We start from the raw sequence: 19,837 nt of genomic DNA, 5'->3' as shown, positions 1-19,837 counted from the left end.
CATAGCCATGAGAGTCTATGCATCCTCTACATCCATGGTGGAGAATCTGAATGCAAAATCAAATGAATCCTGAATCCTAAGCACCCCAGCCAGATATATCCTGCACTCCAGCTGCTTTTTGGCCAACTGGCAAAGCTCTGTGGCCTGCTTCTGAGGGAGAGAGTCCACAGGACTTAGAATCCTGCATACCAAAGATTTCAAGTAAAGGCTCATGTAGAGTTGATAGGACTAAATGCAAGCAATAAGCATAGAGGCCTGGAAAAAAGAAAATAAAATAAAAAGGTCTTCCTCCCAAACAAGTCTCGTGTCCAAGCAGCTTGGGGGGGGGGGGGAGGGGGAAGAGAAAGAGCCAAGGAATGAGTTATAGAACTCCTAGCTCTGAAGGCAGATTCAACAACCAAAGAGTGCGAGGCAGCTAGGCCCTCTCGAATCTGGGAGCCTTCTGGATACGGTACTGAAACCTGCACTGAGGGGGGACATTCCCAGTTCTTCACCAGTGCATCTTTAAGAATAGGGTGCAATAGTACTGCAACCCCTTCCTAAGGAGGTGACTTACAGTCCAGAACAGATAGCATCTCTGCCCTGGGCTCCTTCGTCGTCTCCAACTTAAAATGGGATGGCAGAAGCCATCTCCTTGATAAAACCAAAGACCCTCAGGTGGAGATTTACATCTCTCTTGAGGTGGAGAGAGATCAGAAGGGACCCCACAAGACTTTAAACTACTATAAAGGAAACAAGGTAAGATAAAATAAAAACAAAAGCAAAAATACCAGCACAGGAAGGCACTCTGAAAAAGAAATAATACACCCAGTGACGCGTCCACCCTGCTCCACAAAAAACAAGACTGAGGGACCCCCCTGCTCATTCACTGGGGCAGGAAGGCACCAATTCATGCACAATGGGATGCTGCTAGAAACTTATACAATCTTCTTGTTACTCAGCATCTGCACTGGGCTCCATCGGATAGTATCGCCCAACTGAGAATACAACTGGCCTGCTTGTCCTCAGAGAAGAGAGCACTTTACCAACTGTAGAGAAGCTGTGCAATTAAAATTGGCAATTACTCCTTAAGAAAAATGCAGATTACCCAAGGATCCTCCCCCAGAGGAACCTCCTCACTGACAAAATAAAAAAACAAAAATAAATAAATAAATAAAACCAAACAAACCCCAAAACAACTCTCCTTCTAGAGTTTACAATTGCTCCTCTACAGACAACCTCTCCCTCACCAGAAAGTAATGACTAAGTTCCCCAAAGCCTGGTCCAAATCTAACCTAGACATTTTGCAGAGTCCACCGTAACACATTCTAGAGCTGTATGAATCCCCAACATAGAGGGCGGCATCCCTTTCCCCATACATAAAGCTTTATGTAACAAAAGACAACATTAACGGATATCCCTGGGGCTGAAAAATCTAACAAATCAGGGAACAGCTGAGAAAGCATTTTCTATTTGACCCAGGGCTGAATACAAGAGTTTGAAAAAGGCCCCACCGAAAAAGGCTCTTTTACCCTCGGCAAACCTGCTGCAACTGGAATAGTGAGGGAGGGAGAGCTGTGCTGCAGGCACCAGTTCCTCCCCAAAACAGAAGGCACGATATCAGCCAGACAGAGCACATTTTCCTGCCAAAACGTTTGCCTTATGCGTTCCACACACAGAACTTTCTTTCCTTTTGTCACCATTTAAGACTCATGAATAACAAAACTCCAGGACAAAAATTCACAAGCATTCACAGTAACAGCATTTCTACACAATGCTAACTTCCTTCTCCCCAGCTGCAACCCTGTTGAACTATATAATTAGTTTGGGCTCTTAAATCCTGTAACTATATAATTAGTTTGGGCTCTTAAATCCTGTACAAGAAACTCTGAGGCACAAATTATCTACCCCGAAAACAAAAAAGGAGGCTGGGGAGGAAGAAGCTGGAAAATCCATGTGCGTCACCCCAAGAGAGGAAACTCAGTACTTTTTTTTTTTTTTTTTTAAGTTTTCATGTCTCTTATCTTAGGCTCCCATTTTTCTTTTAATAACACTCAAATATTTCTAACCAGACCACTGCAGACTGTACACAACTGCCAGACCTACAGGACTGCTGAAGACTAAAAGGATGGCCAAGCTGATGCACGGGTGTTCTAACGCTACGACATCACAACTCGGTTTCTCAGCCTCCACCTGCTGGTAAGATGGCACAAACCCAAGGTAAAATTATGTATCATACCTGATAATTTTCTTTCCATTAATCATAGCTGATCAATCCATAGACTGGTGGGTTGTGTCCATCTACCAGCAGGTGGAGATAGAGAGCAAACTTTTGCCTCCCTATATGTGGTCATGTGCTGCCGGAAACTCCTCAGTATGTCGATATCAAAGCTCCATCCGCAGGACTCAGCACTTAGAGAATTACACCCACAAAGGGACACTCTGCCCAGCTCACCACCGCCGAAACGGGGGAGGGGAATTAACCCAGCTCATCCCCACACAAGTGGGGGAGGGGAATCCGTCCAGCTCATCCCCGCGGAGCGGGGGAGGGACACCACACCCGCCGATGCGGGGGGATCTGGCTTATCCTGCAACCACAACCGCGGGAGGAGCTGACTGACCCTAACACCGCCGAAGCGGGAAGGGTACAAAGCTGCCCTACAGCCGCACGAAGCGGGAGGGAGTGCCGGCAGAATTTATGTCTCAATCCAGCCCCGTAAAACGGAGGGGAGAGGAATGCAGCAGCTCACTGTAACACAAATTCGTCTCAACTCTTGAAGAATCCATTGAAAAACTTGAACACGAAGTCCTCCTGAACAGGAGCTGAAGACTAAACTTGAACCTGAAATGCAACCAGAATATAAACAATACAGATATCTGGGAGGGACTATGGATTGATCAGCTATGATTAATGGAAAGAAAATTATCAGGTATGATACATAATTTTACCTTCCATATCATCATGCTGATCAATCCATAGACTGGTGGGATGTACCGAAGCAGTACTCACCCAGGGCGGGACATTGAAATCCCTGACCTCAACACTGAAGCTCCAAACCGGGCCTCCGCCCGTGCCGCCACAGTCAAGCGGTAATGCTTGGAGAATGTATGGGCCGATGCCCAAGTTGCCGCCTTGCATATCTCTTCCAAGGAGACGGAGCCGGCCTCTGCCATCGAGGCCGCCTGAGCTCTAGTGGAGTGAGCCTTCAGCTGGATAGGCGGCACCTTCCCCGCGGCCACATAAGCCGCTGCAATGGCTTCCTTGACCCATCTTGCCACTGTAGGCTTAGCAGCCTGCAGACCCTTACGAGGACCTGCAAACAGGACAAACAGATGATCCGACTTCCGGAAATCATTGGTCACTTCCAAATATCTGATGATGACTCGTCTCACATCCAGATATTTAAGAGCAGAGTATTCCTCTGGGTAGTCCTCCCTACGAAAGGAAGGGAGACAGAGCTGCTGATTCACATGGAAGCGAGAAACACTCTTGGGCAGGAAGGAAGGCACTGTGCGAATAGTCACTCCTGCCTCAGTGAACTGCAGAAAAGGCTCTCGACATGAGAGTGCCTGGAGCTCGGAAACTCTTCTGGCTGAAGTGATAGCCACCAAAAAGACTGCTTTCAACGTCAGGTCTTTCAGAGATGCCCTCGACAAGGGTTCAAAAGGCGGCTTCTGTAATGCTCTTAGCACCAGGTTGAGATTCCACGCAGGCACCACCGAGTGCAGAGGAGGGCGCAGGTGTTTAACTCCCTTGAGAAAACGCACCACATCTGGCTGCGAAGCCAGGGAAGCACCCTTCAGGCGGCCCCTGAAGCAAGCTAGGGCCGCTACCTGGACTTTAAGGGAACTGAGCGACAGGCCTTTCTCCAGACCTTCTTGCAGGAATGCCAACACTGAAGAAATTGGAGCAGTGAATGGAGAACATGAGCCTGCTTCACACCACGCTGCAAAGGTACGCCAAACCCTGGCGTAAGCAGTAGAAGTAGAGCGCTTCCTCGCTCTCAGCATAGTGGCGATGACCTTGTCTGAGAAGCCCTTCTTCCTCAGACGCTGCCGCTCAATAGCCAGGCCGTAAGACCAAAGGGGGAGGGATCCTCCATCACCACGGGACCCTGATGTAACAGACCCTGCTCCACTGGCAGCCGCAGAGGATCGTCGACTGAGAGCCTGATCAAGTCCGCATGCCAGGGACGTCTGGGCCAATCCGGACCCACCAGGATTACCCGGCCCGGATGCTTTGCCACCCGGTCTAGCACCCTGCCCAACATGGGCCAGGGCAGGAACACATAGAGGAGCTCTTGTGTCGGCCACTGTTGGAGAAGAGCATCTACTCCCAGGGATCGAGGGTCCCGTTCTCTGCTGAAAAAGCGCGGCACTTGGCAATTGGCCGATGACGCCATCAGATCTAGGCTCGGCTGGCCCCAGCGCTTCGTGATGCCCAAGAACGCCTGAGCAGATAGCTGCCACTCTCCGGGCTCCAAGGTATGGCGACTGAGAAAGTCCGCCTTGACATTCATGACTCCGGCAATGTGGGCCGCTGACAGCTGTTCCAGGTTCGCTTCCGCCCACTGGCATAGATTCATGGCCTCCTTGGCTAGAGGGGCGCTCTTGGTACCTCCCTGGCGGTTGACATAGGCCACAGCCGTGGCATTGTCCGACAGGACCCGTACTGGCTTCAACGCCAGTACCGGGATGAACTCCAAAAGCGCCAACCGAATGGCTCTGAGTTCCAGGAGGCTGATAGACCACTTTGCCTCTGCAGGAGACCAGAGCCCCTGCGCTGTCCTTCCCAAGCAGTGGGCTCCTCAGCCCGACAAAGAGGCGTCAGTCGTGACGACAATCCACTCCGGGGTCACCAGAGGCATTCCTGCAGACAACTTGGCTGTCTGCGTCCACCAGCTCAGCGCCTTGCGCACTGCTGGGTCCAAGGGAAGGCGCACAGCATAATCCTCCGACATCGGAGTCCAGCGCTGCAGCAGAGAGTGTTGTAGTGGTCTCATATGAGCCCTGGCCCAGGGCACTACTTCCATCGTGGCCGTCATAGAGCCCAACAGCTGCACATAGTCCCAAGCCCGAAGAGGAGAGGCTACTAGGAACTGGTCCACCTGAGCCTGAAGCTTGACAATCCGATTGTCTGGCAGGAACACTCTGCCCACTTGGGTGTCGAATCGAACTCCCAGATACTCCAGGGACTGAGTTGGGCGCAGCTGGCTTTTCTCCCAGTTGATGATCCACCCCATGGAGCTCAAAAGAGCAACCACCCGGTTCACAGCTTTGCCGCACTCTGCATAAGAGGGGGCTCGGATCAACCAGTCGTCCAGATAAGGATGGACTTGTACTCCTTCCTTCCTCAGGAAGGCCGCGATGACCACCATTACTTTGGAGAAGGTCCGCGGAGCAGTAGCCAACCCGAACGGGAGGGCTCTGAACTGGAAGTGTCGGCCCAGTACTGCAAAACGCAGACAGCGTTGATGAGGAGGCCAGATGGGAATATGCAAGTACGCTTCCTTGATGTCCAAGGATGCCAGGTACTCCCCTGCCTTCACTGCCGCTATAACAGAGCGGAGAGTCTCCATGCGAAAGTGCCGAACTTTCAAGGCCCGATTGACCCCTTTGAGGTCGAGGATAGGCCGTACAGAACCTCCTTTCTTTGGTACCACAAAGTAAATGGAGTAACGTCCCTTGCCAAGCTGATTTTCTGGCACCGGAACGACCGCACCCAGGCGGATCAGATTGTCCAAGGTCTGCTGCACTGCCACAGCTTTGACCGGAGACTTGCAGGGAGAGAGTACAAACCCATCTCTTAAGGGTCGGCAGAACTCTAGCTTGTAGCCGTCTCTGATGACTTCCAGCACTCAAGCGTCTGAAGTTATTGTGATCCACTCGCCCAGAAACGAGGACAGCCGTCCTCCAATCTGCACTGGGGGGTGGACCAAGGCCCCGTCATTGGGTACGAGACCCTAGGGGAGGACCGGAGGGAGCACCTCCGGGACGGCGGTCTCTGCGAAAGGAATGCTGCTTGGGGGAGAAGTTCCTCTTAAAGGAAGAGGAGGCAGAAGAGCCCGACCTGCCCGGGCGGTACCGACGGGCTTCCTGAAACCGTCCTCTGGAGGTACCGGGGCGAGTACTAGCCCGAGCCCTGACCTCTGGTAACTTCTTGCCCTTAGACGTGCCGAGATCGGTCACGATTTTGTCCAGCTCGACCCCAAAGAGCAGCTTGCCTTTAAAAGGCAATTTAGCCAGGCGGGATTTAGAGGCGTGGTCAGCAGACCAATGCTTCAGCCAAAGCCACCGCCGCGCAAAGATTGTCTGAGCCATGCCTTTAGCTGAGGCCCTCAAGACATCATACAGCAAGTCTGCCAAATAGGCCAAGCCCGATTCCAGGGCCGGCCAATCAGCCCTCAAGGAATGATCCGAGGGGGAAGCCAGCTGCACCATAGTCAGGCACGCCCTGGCCACATAGGAGCCGCAAACTGAGGCCTGCAAACTTAAAGCAGCCGCCTCCAATCTTCTGTCTTGGGCGTCCTTTAGGGCCGTGCCACCTTCCACCGGCAACGCCGTTTTCTTAGTCACCGCAGTGATTAAAGAATCCACGGTAGGCCACAGATAGGCCTCACGTTCACTTTCAGGCAAAGGATAGAGGCGGGACATAGCCCTAGCCACTTTAAGGCTCGCTTCCGGGACATCCCACTGAGCCAAAATTAAGGGGTGCATAGCATCATGCACGTGGAAGGTTCTAGGCGGGCGCTTCGTCCCCAGCATAATGGCAGAACCAACAGGGGCTGAGGGAGAGACGTCCTCCGGAGAGGAAATCTTCAAAATGCCCATGGCCTGCACTAACAGGTTGGGCAAATCCTCTGAGCTAAAGAGCCGCGCTGCAGAGGGGTCATCCACTCCATCCGAGCGGGGATCCGTCTCCTCCAAGGCCTGGGAATCAACCCGAGGGCGTTTACCTCCGGGGGCCTCAACCTCTTTACCAGACGAGGGAGCAGGGGCAGCGTTTGCATAAGGAAGGCCTGATGCAGCAGCAAAACAAACTCGGGGGAGAAACCCCCCAGACTGTGCACTTCCGCAGCCTGGGCTACAGCCCTAGACGCACTCTCAACCGGCGCTCGCAAGAGCGGGGGAGAGACATGCTGCGCATCCAAAATGGCGTCCGGCGCGACACTCCACGAAGGAGCCGCGCGGGAAGAACGGCGCTTAAGTTTAGCCGCTTTTGTGCCGTCGCCCAAATTAAGGGCGTTCATGGCATTAACGTCTCCCACCTCAAGGGCGGCCCAAGAAGAAGCCGTCCGAGCCGCGTGGCCGGCCAAGATGGAGGAGGCGAGCAGCGGGGGATGGGCGTTTATGGCGGGAAAAACCACCACACCGGAGGAAGGACCGGGACACTCATCGGTCATGAAACTGTCACCCAACAAGGGCGAATCAGACTTGAAGACCCCCGCATCCCCTCTAGAAGCGCACAAGCGATCCGGGGAGCGACTCTTTGCGCCCTCGCCCTCCGACGCCATAGGCCACGTGGAGATCAATCGTGGAACCCCCTGCCCGCTATAAAAAGGTAAAAATTACCTGCTTTCTGCTCCGAGCTGTAACGACCTGGTGTCCCAGTGAGTAGCTGCAATAAACGTTTAAATAAACGTCGAAATAAACGCCTTTAAGGACGTTCAAAATTTTTTTTTTTTTTTTAATGGAGCCAGCGGGAGGGGGGAGAAAAGGAGGGACCTGGCGCCACCAGGTTTGCACTTGCTCAAGAAGAGCCCTCAACCCCAGGCACTCAACAAAACCTAAAAATTAGGCTTGGAGGCCTAGCCAGAGCTGCTGCTGTGTGTGACCACCACCTGCTGAGATAGAGAACATACTGAGGAGTTTCCGGCAGCACATGACCACATATAGGGAGGCAAAAGTTTGCTCTCTATCTCCACCTGCTGGTAGATGGACACAACCCACCAGTCTATGGATTGATCAGCATGATGATATGGAAGTATCTGTTCTAGTCTGGTGGGATAAGAAGGAGAAGCGCTACACAGAGCCAAGGAAGCACACCAAAAGGATATCCTGCCTTCTAACCTCATCAAAAAAAAAAATTTACAAATTCAAAAAGCCCACAGTGGAAAGGTGAAAGTGGGAGAAACTGATTCAGTTGAACGTTTTCTTTTCAGGCAACTGTAATTAAAAAGGTAACTCACCAGATCTTTTACCATTATCTCAATCTGCTCCTGGGCCAGGTTCACATCCTCTGTGGGTCCTTCCAGGGTTATCTTATCCTCTCCTTCAGTGAACTCTATGTGTACCTTGGATGTGAGAAAAACAACAAAAAAACAAAACAGAGAACCAATATCATAGGAAGATAGTGACAACATGTACAAAATTAGACTGAAAGCCATCTGGGAACAAGGAACTATCTAGTACACCTGAAACTAACTCTTCTTAAGCTACCACTGAAAAGATGTAAGCTAAACTGAAAAAATAAATTTAAAAAATCTGACAATATCATGCACTATAGCTGTGGTGGCCCCCACCCCCACATCACAGTGGTTTAACTGGGAAAAGAAGTGCAAGCCATTTCATGCCACATCCAATTACAATACTGCCTTTCACATCACTATTATAAAAAAAAATAAAAAAAAAACTTACTGCTTCTGGTGAATGGAACAGATTTAAATATATTCTGAATGAGCATAGAAGAAAAAGGAATCATGTGCACATGTTCTACTCATCTGTTACTACTGAGAAGCATTTTGGACCAAGAAGAAAATGGCAGAAAAGAAGTCTTTTGCACTCCAACAGTGAATAAATCGAAATGCTTCCCAAACAAAAAGGTTCTATACCTTTGGTATTTGCTGAGTGATTTTGGCTAGGTTCTGTCCTTTCTTGCCAATAATGAAACGGTGAAGCCAAGAGGGAGCAGATACAGAGGAAATGGTGAAACTGTTAGCCTAAAAGAAACCGAAAACTAATTAAAAAGCAATGCTTAACCATCTTCTTTCCAAGCTTGCTGCAAATTTCCATAACTTTTTTCAACTGCACTGCATCTGCATCTGACAACTTCATAGCTCATTCACCAGTGTAGTTTATACCAAGCAGATACAAGCTTGCTAAATAAGACTCATACTCCCCAAACATATACATAGCTTCTACCTTGGCATAGACTTCAGTCAGTGCCTGCCCCAGCTTTTCAGGTTCACCACGCAGTAAAACCGTCTCAGAACTGCTGTCAGTAGGTGGTATCTCAACTGACACACCAGTTTTTTCCAGGATCTCTTGCAAGGAGTTACCCTTGGGGCCGATGACATATTTGTGCTGGGACTTCTTCACCTCTACTGCAATGGTAGTAGTTTTCTTTTTCTAAAGGAGAGAAAATTTCAGCTACCAGTTATATAAGGGACGGCTGTCAAAAGCAATAGAAAAATACCACCTTACTGGCTTCACAAGAAAAGCACACACCAAAACATGCCATCTTCTCTGCCCCCTTCATTCTACACAGACAGCAGAGGAAGTCCAATCACATTAGATCAGGAGCCCTCAACTCAGTCCTCAGGACACACAAAGCCACTCTGGTTTTCAAGGCATTCACAATGAATATCTATGAGAAATTTGTGTGCACTGCCTCCACTGTGTGCAAATTTCTCTCATGAATATTCATTGTGGGTATCCTGAAAACCTGAGTGGCTGCTGTGTCCCAAGGACTGGGTTGAAAATCCATGCATTAGATTATTCACCTTTCTCCCCTAAATATCATCCCTCTTAAGGTTTTTATTTTTTGTTACTTCTTCCAATACTTTTTATATCTCTGCTTCTACTCCCTTCTGCCCCGATTCCATTCTTGCTTCCCTACAGTCAACCTCGGGCCAAACTTCCTCTGGTAACACTGCCTTGTTTGTTTGGGACTATCCTCTGATATTCAGTGGCACTTAACTGGTTAATGCTGAAGAGTATCACCACAGATCACTAAACAAAAAGCTATTTTGTGGGCAGTCTGGGAGCAGAGTTAGCACTTCGGTGGTTAACTACCAATATTCAGCACTTAATTCAGACTGCATAAAAAGTCAGTCCTATCTTTACGTGGTGTTGCTTATGCAGTTAAATGCTGAATATCTTAATCAACCACATAAACCCGGATATTCAATGCCAGTGCCTGGACACGGCCCAGCATTGAATATCCGGAAATAATGGCACCAGCTTAATATCAACCCTGTGTGTTACATACTAGCATATGTAGCTGTGACCAAATATGCCATAGAAATAAATACTCCTGTGACAAAACCAATTCTATAAAAGACTAGGAATTAGCAACACCTCCCTGCTCCTCCTACTAAAAATAGTAGTAAACTCAAGACTGAATGCCTGAGTAAAAGAGTAAATTACTTTTGGCTCACGGCTAGTCTACACTCAGCTAAGCAAATGCAGTAGGAAATCTGAAAATTATTCTAGCAATAGTGCTTTGTGCTTAAGTGCTTTGGACAGAGGCAATATTAGAACTCTGATTTTACCTACAAAAAACAAGCCATCTTATTTTTATAGCAAACACAAACTCTACAGGATTTGGGTGAAGTTATTCTTATTTGTGTCTTGTGGATCAATACAAAATGTATGCCCATTCAAGGAGGTTACACTTTCACCCAAGCTTCTAATATGAAAAAGTTTATCCTATATAATAATTCCCAACGCCAACGTTCTGAAGCTGACTCCCATGGCACTGAAGGCTTCGTGCTGCCTGTAACCATCTGTCTCACTGTCCCGCCCTCATGTCATAACGTTATGACGTCGAGGGCTGAACACAGAGGGAAGGGGACGCAGCATAGTTGCCAGGGAAAGCAACGCAACCTCACAAACATGAGGGTGTCGTCGTCCCTCCCTTCCAGTTCCAGGCCCCCTCCCTCCGATGTTTAAAAGTCATCTTTACTTACCAAGTCAGGGTTACGGCGGCACACGTGCAGTCTTGGCCCTTTTCTCTCTCTCAGCTGTGGTCCCGCCCTTGCGGAAACAGGAAATGAGGGTGGGACCACAGCTGAGAGAGAGAGAGAGGGGCCAAGCCTGTATGCGTTTTACCGCTGCTGGCAGCCGCCGTAACCCCAACGAGGTAAGTCAAGATGACTTTTAAACTTCGTAGGGCGGGAGGGAGGGGTGGACCCTGAAACTAGGAGGGAGGGAGGGGGCGCTCCTGGCACACATTACTACAAATCATTTCTATAGCGCTACCAGTCGTACGCGGCGCTTCACAATTGAACATGAAGAAAAGACAGTCCCTGCTCAGAAGAGCTTACTCTCAATCTCACACACACACACACTCTCTCTCGCACATTCACTCTCACACACACTCTCTCAAACATACACACTCCGAGGAAAACCTTGCTAGCGCCCGTTTCATTTCTTTCAGAAACGGGCCTTTTTTTACTAGTATTAATATAAACTTCTGCCTTAAGGTTCCCCAAAAATTCAGTGAAGCCCACTCTGCTCCATTCTCTTCTCCAAGATGCCAATTTTAGGTACACGCACCTTTTCCTCATAGATCTTCCTGATGCGTGCTACAGCTTGGGCAAGTTGCTCTTTCTCACCCGTGAAAACAATCTCTGTCTTGTTCACACTAGGTGGTGGAATGTTGATACGTGTCCCTGTTTCCTGCATGATTTCAGTCACCAGTTTATTAAAAGGACCAGCAATAAAGGGGTGATAAACCTTGTCCACATCCAGGCGCTCCACAGCACGCTTGTCCTGAAAGATGCAAAGATCAGCGAGGGAAACAAAATATGACCTTGCAAGTGGATTCAGAGTGAGGAAGAGATGACTAAATAGAACTTCAGAATATAAACATATTTAATACATTTTAACCTCATTATACTCTGATCATTGCCAGTGTCATCCCTTACCCCTTCCTACCTTCCTTCCCTTGTCTAGGGATACCATCCTTTATTCTATTCCATATACTTGCTATGGAAAAATATTTCAGGGACAAAGAAAGAGCAATTTATATAAATAAAAATGTTTAAAAAAAAAAAAAGGAAAGAAAAGAAAAGCAGCCACCTATTTCAACTGCCTTTTTTCTTTTCAATGCTTTCACCTGGATCTTCCATATTAAGATATTCCATTGATTGATCTAAAGAATAATTAAAAAAAAAAAATACTCAAGGTGTCCAGCAAAAAAACAAAAAACAAAAAAACCCAAATTGTCAACTCAACAGGAGCACATGATCACAAAATTCCTAAGCAGTTTTCAGGATTAATACAATGAATATGTCTGAAAAAAATCTGCATATATTGGAGACCCACTAAATGCAATTTCTCCCACGCATATTGTTTGAGCCAATCCTGAAAATCTGACTGCTTAGAAGTGCCTCCAGGAGAGGACTAGGAAGTACTGCTTTATACAATGAAGAAGCAGGTGGAACCTGTGCAGTACAGTGCATGGGAACCAGGTTACATTCCCCAGAACAATGGGCCCATGGGAGGAGAAAGGGATAGCCATTACTGGTGTGAGGGCACCCTATAATAACACTAAGAAAAAGAAAGGGGATGGGGATTTGATAAACCATCTTTCTGTAGTTATAATCAAGTAAGTACCTGTATATAATATAAACCTATTTTGTACCTGGGGCAATCCAGTATGGAAATAATCCTCTAGCTCAGGAGTCTCAGGGATTCCTGGTCACCTGAATTTGTCTGGCCAGGAACTGGAAGCAGAGAAAAAGTTCAAGGAGGGAAAAGATGGTGCCAGGGGAGCTTCTTTCAAAACACAATGCATATGCATATTGGGTCTAGCCAATGGATGTTCTGTTATATGATACCTGGGACCAGCCCTCCCCTCAACCATCCCCCTCACCAGCCCTGGAATTAAGAATTGGTCCAGGGATCAAAACTACTTTTCTGCATGACAGTGCACTGCATTGCCACTGGCCTGGAATGTACCCACCTCCCTTGACCCCCCCCCCCCCCCCCCCCCCCATTTCCCCCAAGAAGTTTTATTTACTATTCTTCATAGCTCTACACTGGCATCAAGATCACTTTACACCATGTCATCCCAGTTTAGTGAACGCTGTTGCCTTCTTCAAACAGTGCTTTAATTGCTCTATTAACACCACCTCTATTTTGGATATAGTATCATCTCTACAGCCTATACATATACCTGCTCAGCAGAAATGAGCAGAATTTCATGCCGTGCTTTCTCTATGCCCTCTTTGGTACCAGTGATCTTAATCTGGTTGCTGGTGTCATCCGGGCGGGGAATCTGGATCTTTGTGGCAGTTTTCAGCTCTAGGTCCTGCAGCTTCTCTCCACTCTTGCCAATAACAAAGCGGTGGTGCTCCTTAGGAATCGAGACAGTAGAAGAGGCCTTGGTTGAGGAGTAAAAAAAAAAAAAATTGGTTTAGTATAAAAACAAACCTTATCTGGCAACAGCAATCCCTTCAAGAACAAGGAAAATTTCAACTTTCGTAAGTTAATGGTCTAACCATGAAAAAGATCTAAATCAGATTACTTCACATAACTTCTCTGAGGTATGAAAAGGACTAAACATGTGAATGTGAGTAATATTCTACACTAATGACCAGGAAAGTCCCATCAGATCAGTTTCTTTCATTTCATCTCTATAAGTTATTTTATTTATATGTAAAATTTTAATAAAATTAAGTTTCTTCAACACAGATTCAAAGCAACATCACCATACATTCCTGAACTTCCCCTCACCACCATACCCAGGGCTTAATTTGTAGTCAAAATGGAAGAGGAACTGGGGATGGGGCCAGGACTGGTGAACTTACTCCTATGTGCATAATACTTAATTTATGGATAAAAAGGAAGTATGTACATACAGTTTGAAAATTCAAAGAACTAAAAAACAAACAAAAAAATGACCACCACCAACAGTAGTACAATTTTTTGGAACATTATGAACAAAATCAAGGACTAAAGGTTGAGAAGAAAAACTGATTACATATTTGATACTATAGTTTTCTCCCCAGAAATGTTTGGCAGCCTGATGGCATGAATGAAGTTGAGTGGGGACAGAGAAATAAATACTGGACAGTATTATAAAATTTTCTGGTTATTTATATATACAACTGCTCTCTCTCTCTGTAAACATTTATAGTAAATGTAATTTTAGTAAATGTTACAGATAAGACCTGAACGGTCCATCCTGCATAGGTTCCACTTCTTCATGAATAAGTAACTGGTATACTTCATCTCCATCTCTCCCTGCCAATCTTGGGCAAAGAACATAAAAATCCGCCTGGTATCATTCCTAACTACTGGGAGTTGCCGAAGCCCACTCCAGTCTCAATCCCGATCTGTTTTTGCCATTTATGGGACCCTGCCACAGAAGTCTGCCAGGCATTGGTCTTACTTCCCAACCTCTCAAGTTGCAGTCAAAGCTCACTCCAGTTAGGAGGTCATTTAATTTTTGTGTAATTTAGACTTCCGGTTGACGCTCAAGCAGAACTGACGCATCTCAGGTGGCTCCGCAATACACTCCCCCAAACTGACTGAAAACAGAGGCCCCAAAGTTTCCAAAGTGGTACTTGGGAGAAAGGTGGATTTTGACTTTTGTCACGCCCAAGGTCCTGAAGTTGAAATCAGCGTACCCAATCAGACTTCTATGCTGCAGAAGCTTCCCGGCTCAATAAAGATGGCGGCAGGTCTAGCGCGGGGAATTCCCTGCGGACTGGGATACAATTGGAGCCCCTATGCCAAGGCCATGATGAACCTGATCCAACTTGGACAATGGTGTTGGGCGAGACTAGGGCTGCTAAAGATGAAATAGAAGACATGGCGAAGCTAAAGGACCTGACAATGAGGATAGAGGCAGCGGAAGCTAAGGTTAGAGATTTAGAGGACAATCACACAGAGAGCCAGCAGGAGTGGACTCTGATGAACAACAAGGAGAAATTAGTGAGCCTGAGCAGCCACTGGCAGCAAAGCTAACTTAGAGACCATGCCTCAAATTCAGCATGCGCCCCTGAAATGCTACTGCAGGCAGGAGCACACATTAATTTGTCGTAGCCTGAGCTCAATTCTGCTCCTTGTTTGGACTTTTTTTTTTTTTTTAAAGACTAGCATAGCAAACTTACAACTCAGCTTCAACTGAAAACTAACAGAACCATCAAAAACACCAGAATACACTGAGGGAGGGATCTGGGCTGGACCAGAGGTACTAAAGGAAAGCAAATTAGCAGGTAAGGCCTAATTTCTCCTTCCTTAGCGTCCCTCCGGACCAGCCAGATGGGAAGTAACAAAGTAGTAAGATCATGGGAGAGATCCAAGTAACCCCACCGTGAGAACCTTTGCCCTGAACATCACCTCCTCACGATGGGAAGTAACAAAGTAGTAAAATCACGGGAGGGATCCAAGTAACCCCACCGTGAGAACCTTTGCCCTGAACATCACCTCCTCACGACACTAAGTCCAAACTGTAGGGCATAGCAAAGCAATGCAATGACGACCAAGTGGCTGCTGTGCAAATATCCACAGGAGGCACCAGGAAATGCTCCGCCCAAGAAACCACTTACCTTCTTGTAGAATGGGCCTTCACACCCTCCGGTATCAACTTCCCAAAAAGCATATATGCGGAAGCTATCATTTCCTTACGCCAACGAGAAATGGTGGGTTTGGAAGCCATAAGCCCTTTGCACAAACCCCCGATCAAAAAAATAAAAAGACAATCTGTCGTACGAAATTCTTCCATAGCCTTTAAATACTGGTTTGAGAACTTGCCTTACATCTCGACACTTCAAACAGCATTGACCATCTGTTCGTGAAGAACCAAGCACAAGCAAAACCATCGATTGTGAGAGATAAAAACGAGACAGTACCTTAGGAAGAAAGAAGGGAACAGGACGCAATACCACCCGATCCTTAGAGAACTCCAAAAACGGTGATTTACAAGAAAGAGCTTGCAGTTCAGAAACTTGCCGCACCAAAGCAATAGCCACCAAAAACACCATCAAGAGTCTGATCCTTTAAAGTGCAGGAAGCCAAAGGCTCAAATGGAGGCCTGGTAAGAATAGAGATCACCAAATTGAGATCCCAACGAAGAAAAAAAGCACTGGGAAAGTGGACAACTAAGGTTCGCCACGCACAAAAACCGAGCTACATCTGGATGACTTGCCCTGAACGCGTCCTCGAAAGCAGGCCAAAGCAGCAACTTGCAACATAAGAGAGGCCAAGGCCAAATACTTATCAAAGCCTGTCTGCAAGAAATCCAAAATCTGGAGCACTGAAGCCCAAAATGGAGAAATACCCCCTCTTCGTCAACTTTGCCCACTCAAGAGCCATGCCGTAAGACAAAATTGAGCCGCATTGGGATGGGACACCGGACCCCGCAACAGCAGACCCCTTGATTTAGAAAACTGAAGAGGAGGACCAACCAGAAGACGCTGCAGTTCGGTGTACCAAGGCCTGTGAGGCCAATCCAACACCACCAAAACTACTTGATCTCTGTGAGACTTGACCCTCTGAATGAGGGGACCTATGAGGGGCCACAGAGGAAATGCACAGAGAAGACCAGTCGGCCAAGACTGAAGAAGTACATCTACTCCCTGTGCTTTGGGGTCCCGACGACAACTAAAGTACAACAGAAGATTCGTGTTGAGTGCGGACGCAAAAAGATCCATCGTCAGAACCCCCCAATGTTCCACCACTCTCGGAAATGCTAACTCGCTAAGAGCCCACTCTCCGGGATCCAGAGTGTAATCGACTGAGAAAAGTCCGCCTGAACATTTAGAACGCCTGCCACCTGAGCCGTGGACAGAGCCACAAGATGCAACTCCTCCCAACGCAGGAGTTCTGCTACCTCCTCCTCCAAGAGGTGACTCCTCGTACCCCCTTGCTGAATGATATAGGCCACCACTGTGGCATTGTCTGACATGATGCGGACCACCTTGCCCAACAGAAGATGGTGAAACGCTTGGAGTGAAAATATATATATAGTGTTACCTTTTTGGTTCAATAAATACATCCACTTGTAACATCTAATAAAAGGTATACATCGAGAGCGGTGACGTCACGCTGAGCAATGGCGGTGTGAGAGAATAGCTCCGCATGCCAGCCTAGAAGCTTCATCATATATAACCGCTGGAAACGAATAAAACGAGAAGAAAATTCAAATAATTGTAGCGGAAGACCTACTGCGGGCAGAGATGTCTGGAAGAGAAGCGGCAGGGTCCCGCAAGTCTTTAAAAGACTTTACATATGTACTGCATCAGAGCGCAGACAAGATGGCGCCTGTTGAAGAGCGGGGAAAAATAGCTACCATCGGGGGCACTGCTTCACCCGGTGAGAATACTGAGGAAAGAGAACTGTCTGCCAAAGACTTTTGGGCTCTCCTGGATGTGATCCGCTCCGATATTAAAGGAGTCCGGGAGGATTTTGCTACTTTAGCAGCGGACCTCCGCGGAGAGATTACAGAGCTGGGCCGACGGGTGGAAGATCTGGATGAACACGTGGAGGGCCAGCAGGAGGCTCTGAACACGGTAGAACATACATTGAAAGAACAGCAAGAGATATGTAGATCGTTGGAGGAAAAGATTGAAGATTTAGAAAATTGGAGAAGGAGATCGAACATCCGCATTCAAGGGGTTCCAGAACAAGCAGAATATTTGGACTGTGAAAAGGTCACGCAGCAAATCGTGAGCATGTTGCTGTCTGAGGACGGACAAGAAGTGGCCCCTGAATCAATTAAAGTGGATCGGGCTCATAGAGTAATGGCGAGAATGAGAGCTAATACACCAAGAGACATTATTGCCCGTTTCTCAGATTATAAGGTAAAAGAAGCGATACTCCGCAAAGCGCGCAAGAAGGAAGCTCTGCAATGGGATACGTTCTCTATTGAACTCTATCAAGATCTGGCCCCGGCCACACTAAAACGACGAGCAGAGATGAAGAATTTCACCAGATACCTGCGGGACAAAGGAATCGTATGCAGATGGCAGCATCCATTCGCCCTGGCCTACAACCAAGAAGGAAAATGGAACCGGATTTTAAACATGGAGGAAGCACGCGCCACATGGCCGGAGGTGGAGGCCCCCGTGGGGGGTGCGGAAGAACGCAGCAGTCTAGATTTGACATCTCGACCGGCCCGACAGCGCTGGACAAGAGTGGCGAGAGGCAAAGGGCGCCTCACTAGACAGCAATCAGACAAGAAACTGACACCCTCGCAGAACAATATGACTTGAATATTGGGACTGGTGCAGTAATATATAAGAATTGGATGTTTTTGAGCGGGTGGGTAAGGATGCGAAGGGAATATGGTTATATATGAATATATGGGGAAGTTGTGTGCAATGCTTGGCATGTGGTTGGTCACCGTTCTCTATTCACAGAGGTGGGATAAAGTTGACTCATCGGTTAGATAGGGGGGGAGGAGGGGGGAGTGTGGAAAAAGGGTATCTCAGAGGGGGTTTCCTCTTTTATATATATGCTGGAGGCAGAGTCTCAGGAAGCTGAATAGGAAGGTTGATTGTAAACCCCCATGATAGAACTAACTTGTTTGTCCCTCAATGCAAGGGGCCTTAATACCCCCATAAAACGTAGGAGGCTATTCAGGGAGGCAAAGAGGGTGGGAGCGGACATACTGTTTGTACAAGAGACACATCTGCTGCTCAGACATGAACACTTATTATATAATCAGGGATATCCTCACCAATATTTAGCTTCGAATCGACATAAAATAAAACAGAAGGAGTGGGGATCCTTTTTAGGCAAGGCCATAGCGGGGTAATACAGGAGGTAAAAAGGGATTCTGGGGGTAGATTTGTGATAGTGGTATTGTCCCTTGGGGGGCAGTCTTATACACTAGTTAACATATATGCTCCAAATCAATCCCAGGGAGATTTCTATGCTGCACTTGGCAATCATCTCGGGCGATGTGTACAGGGGGAGATATTGATAGGTGGAGATTTCAATCTGACCATAGAGCCCGCGTTGGATAATTCGACCAGAGTGGCTGGATATGCTCAGCCAGAGCAGGATAAACTACTCCAATTCCTGAATCACTGGGGGCTGGTGGACATTTGCCGGGTAATGCATATGGGCGAGAGAGACTACACGTGCTATTCTGCTCCACATGATACATATTCGAGAATAGATATGTGGATGGGAAGTGCAGGCATAGTTACCCAGGCAGAATCTACAGAGATTTACACTCGATCCTGGTCCGATCATGCTCCGATAGCAATAGCCCTGAGGGGATTTCCAAGGAGTACAAGATCCAGAAGTTGGCAATTCCCTGATGGGTTATTGGATGACCCACAAAATGTACAAAGAATTGAAAAAGAAATTGGGGAGTTTTTACAGTTTAATTACACCAGAGATACTTTGGGAAAGCTTAAAGGTGGTGATTAGAGGGAAAGTAATAGCATTGCAAGCATATTTAGGGAAAGACCATAGGGAGAAAGAAACAGCTTATAGACACACAGTACAACACCTAGAAACATTAGTTAAACAAGGTCAGGCTAAGGCCAGACAGCAAGAGGAATTACATAGGTCCAGAGTTCATCTACTGGATTTGGAACTTAAAGTCATTAAGGAACAAATGCAGCGGACACAACAGGAATACTATGAGTTTAATAATAAAGCGAGTAAATTATTAGCCTGTAAATTACAACAGCTTAGGGGATGCAATGATATCGGTAAAGTGAGAACGGAGGATGGGCAGAGCTGGGATCAAGTAGTAGAGATTCAGAGAATATTTGTTGAGTATTATCAGAGGCTTTATCTACCAGAGGGGCAAGTGGCAGAGGAAACTATACAGAATTTTTTGGACACGGTAGACATCCCTAGCCTGAGAGGGGCAGAGCAAGAACTGTTATCTGCACCCATAACACTAGAGGAAGTGACCTTAGCAATCAAAGGTTTACCTAGGGGA

At 47.3% G+C, this 19,837-nt stretch overlaps 1 protein-coding gene across 1 annotated transcript in view; it reads right to left on the bottom strand.

The window, feature by feature from the left end:
• Positions 1–19,837, bottom strand: part of HDLBP (high density lipoprotein binding protein) — a gene marked incomplete in the record, with an annotated part of 521,467 nt that overhangs the window by 267,754 nt on the left and 233,876 nt on the right. Inside the window, 5 exon segments of the mRNA XM_030216982.1 lie at positions 8,169–8,273; positions 8,811–8,918; positions 9,121–9,327; positions 11,479–11,694; positions 13,103–13,309. Coding sequence (XP_030072842.1) covers positions 8,169–8,273; positions 8,811–8,918; positions 9,121–9,327; positions 11,479–11,694; positions 13,103–13,309 — 843 coding nt within the window.

This window comes from Microcaecilia unicolor, chromosome 10 (genome assembly GCF_901765095.1).
Source record: "Microcaecilia unicolor chromosome 10, aMicUni1.1, whole genome shotgun sequence".
Classification (NCBI taxonomy): Eukaryota; Metazoa; Chordata; class Amphibia; order Gymnophiona; family Siphonopidae; genus Microcaecilia; species Microcaecilia unicolor.
Note: the sequence above shows the minus strand (reverse complement) of the source record. Positions and strands in the feature narration are given on the sequence as shown.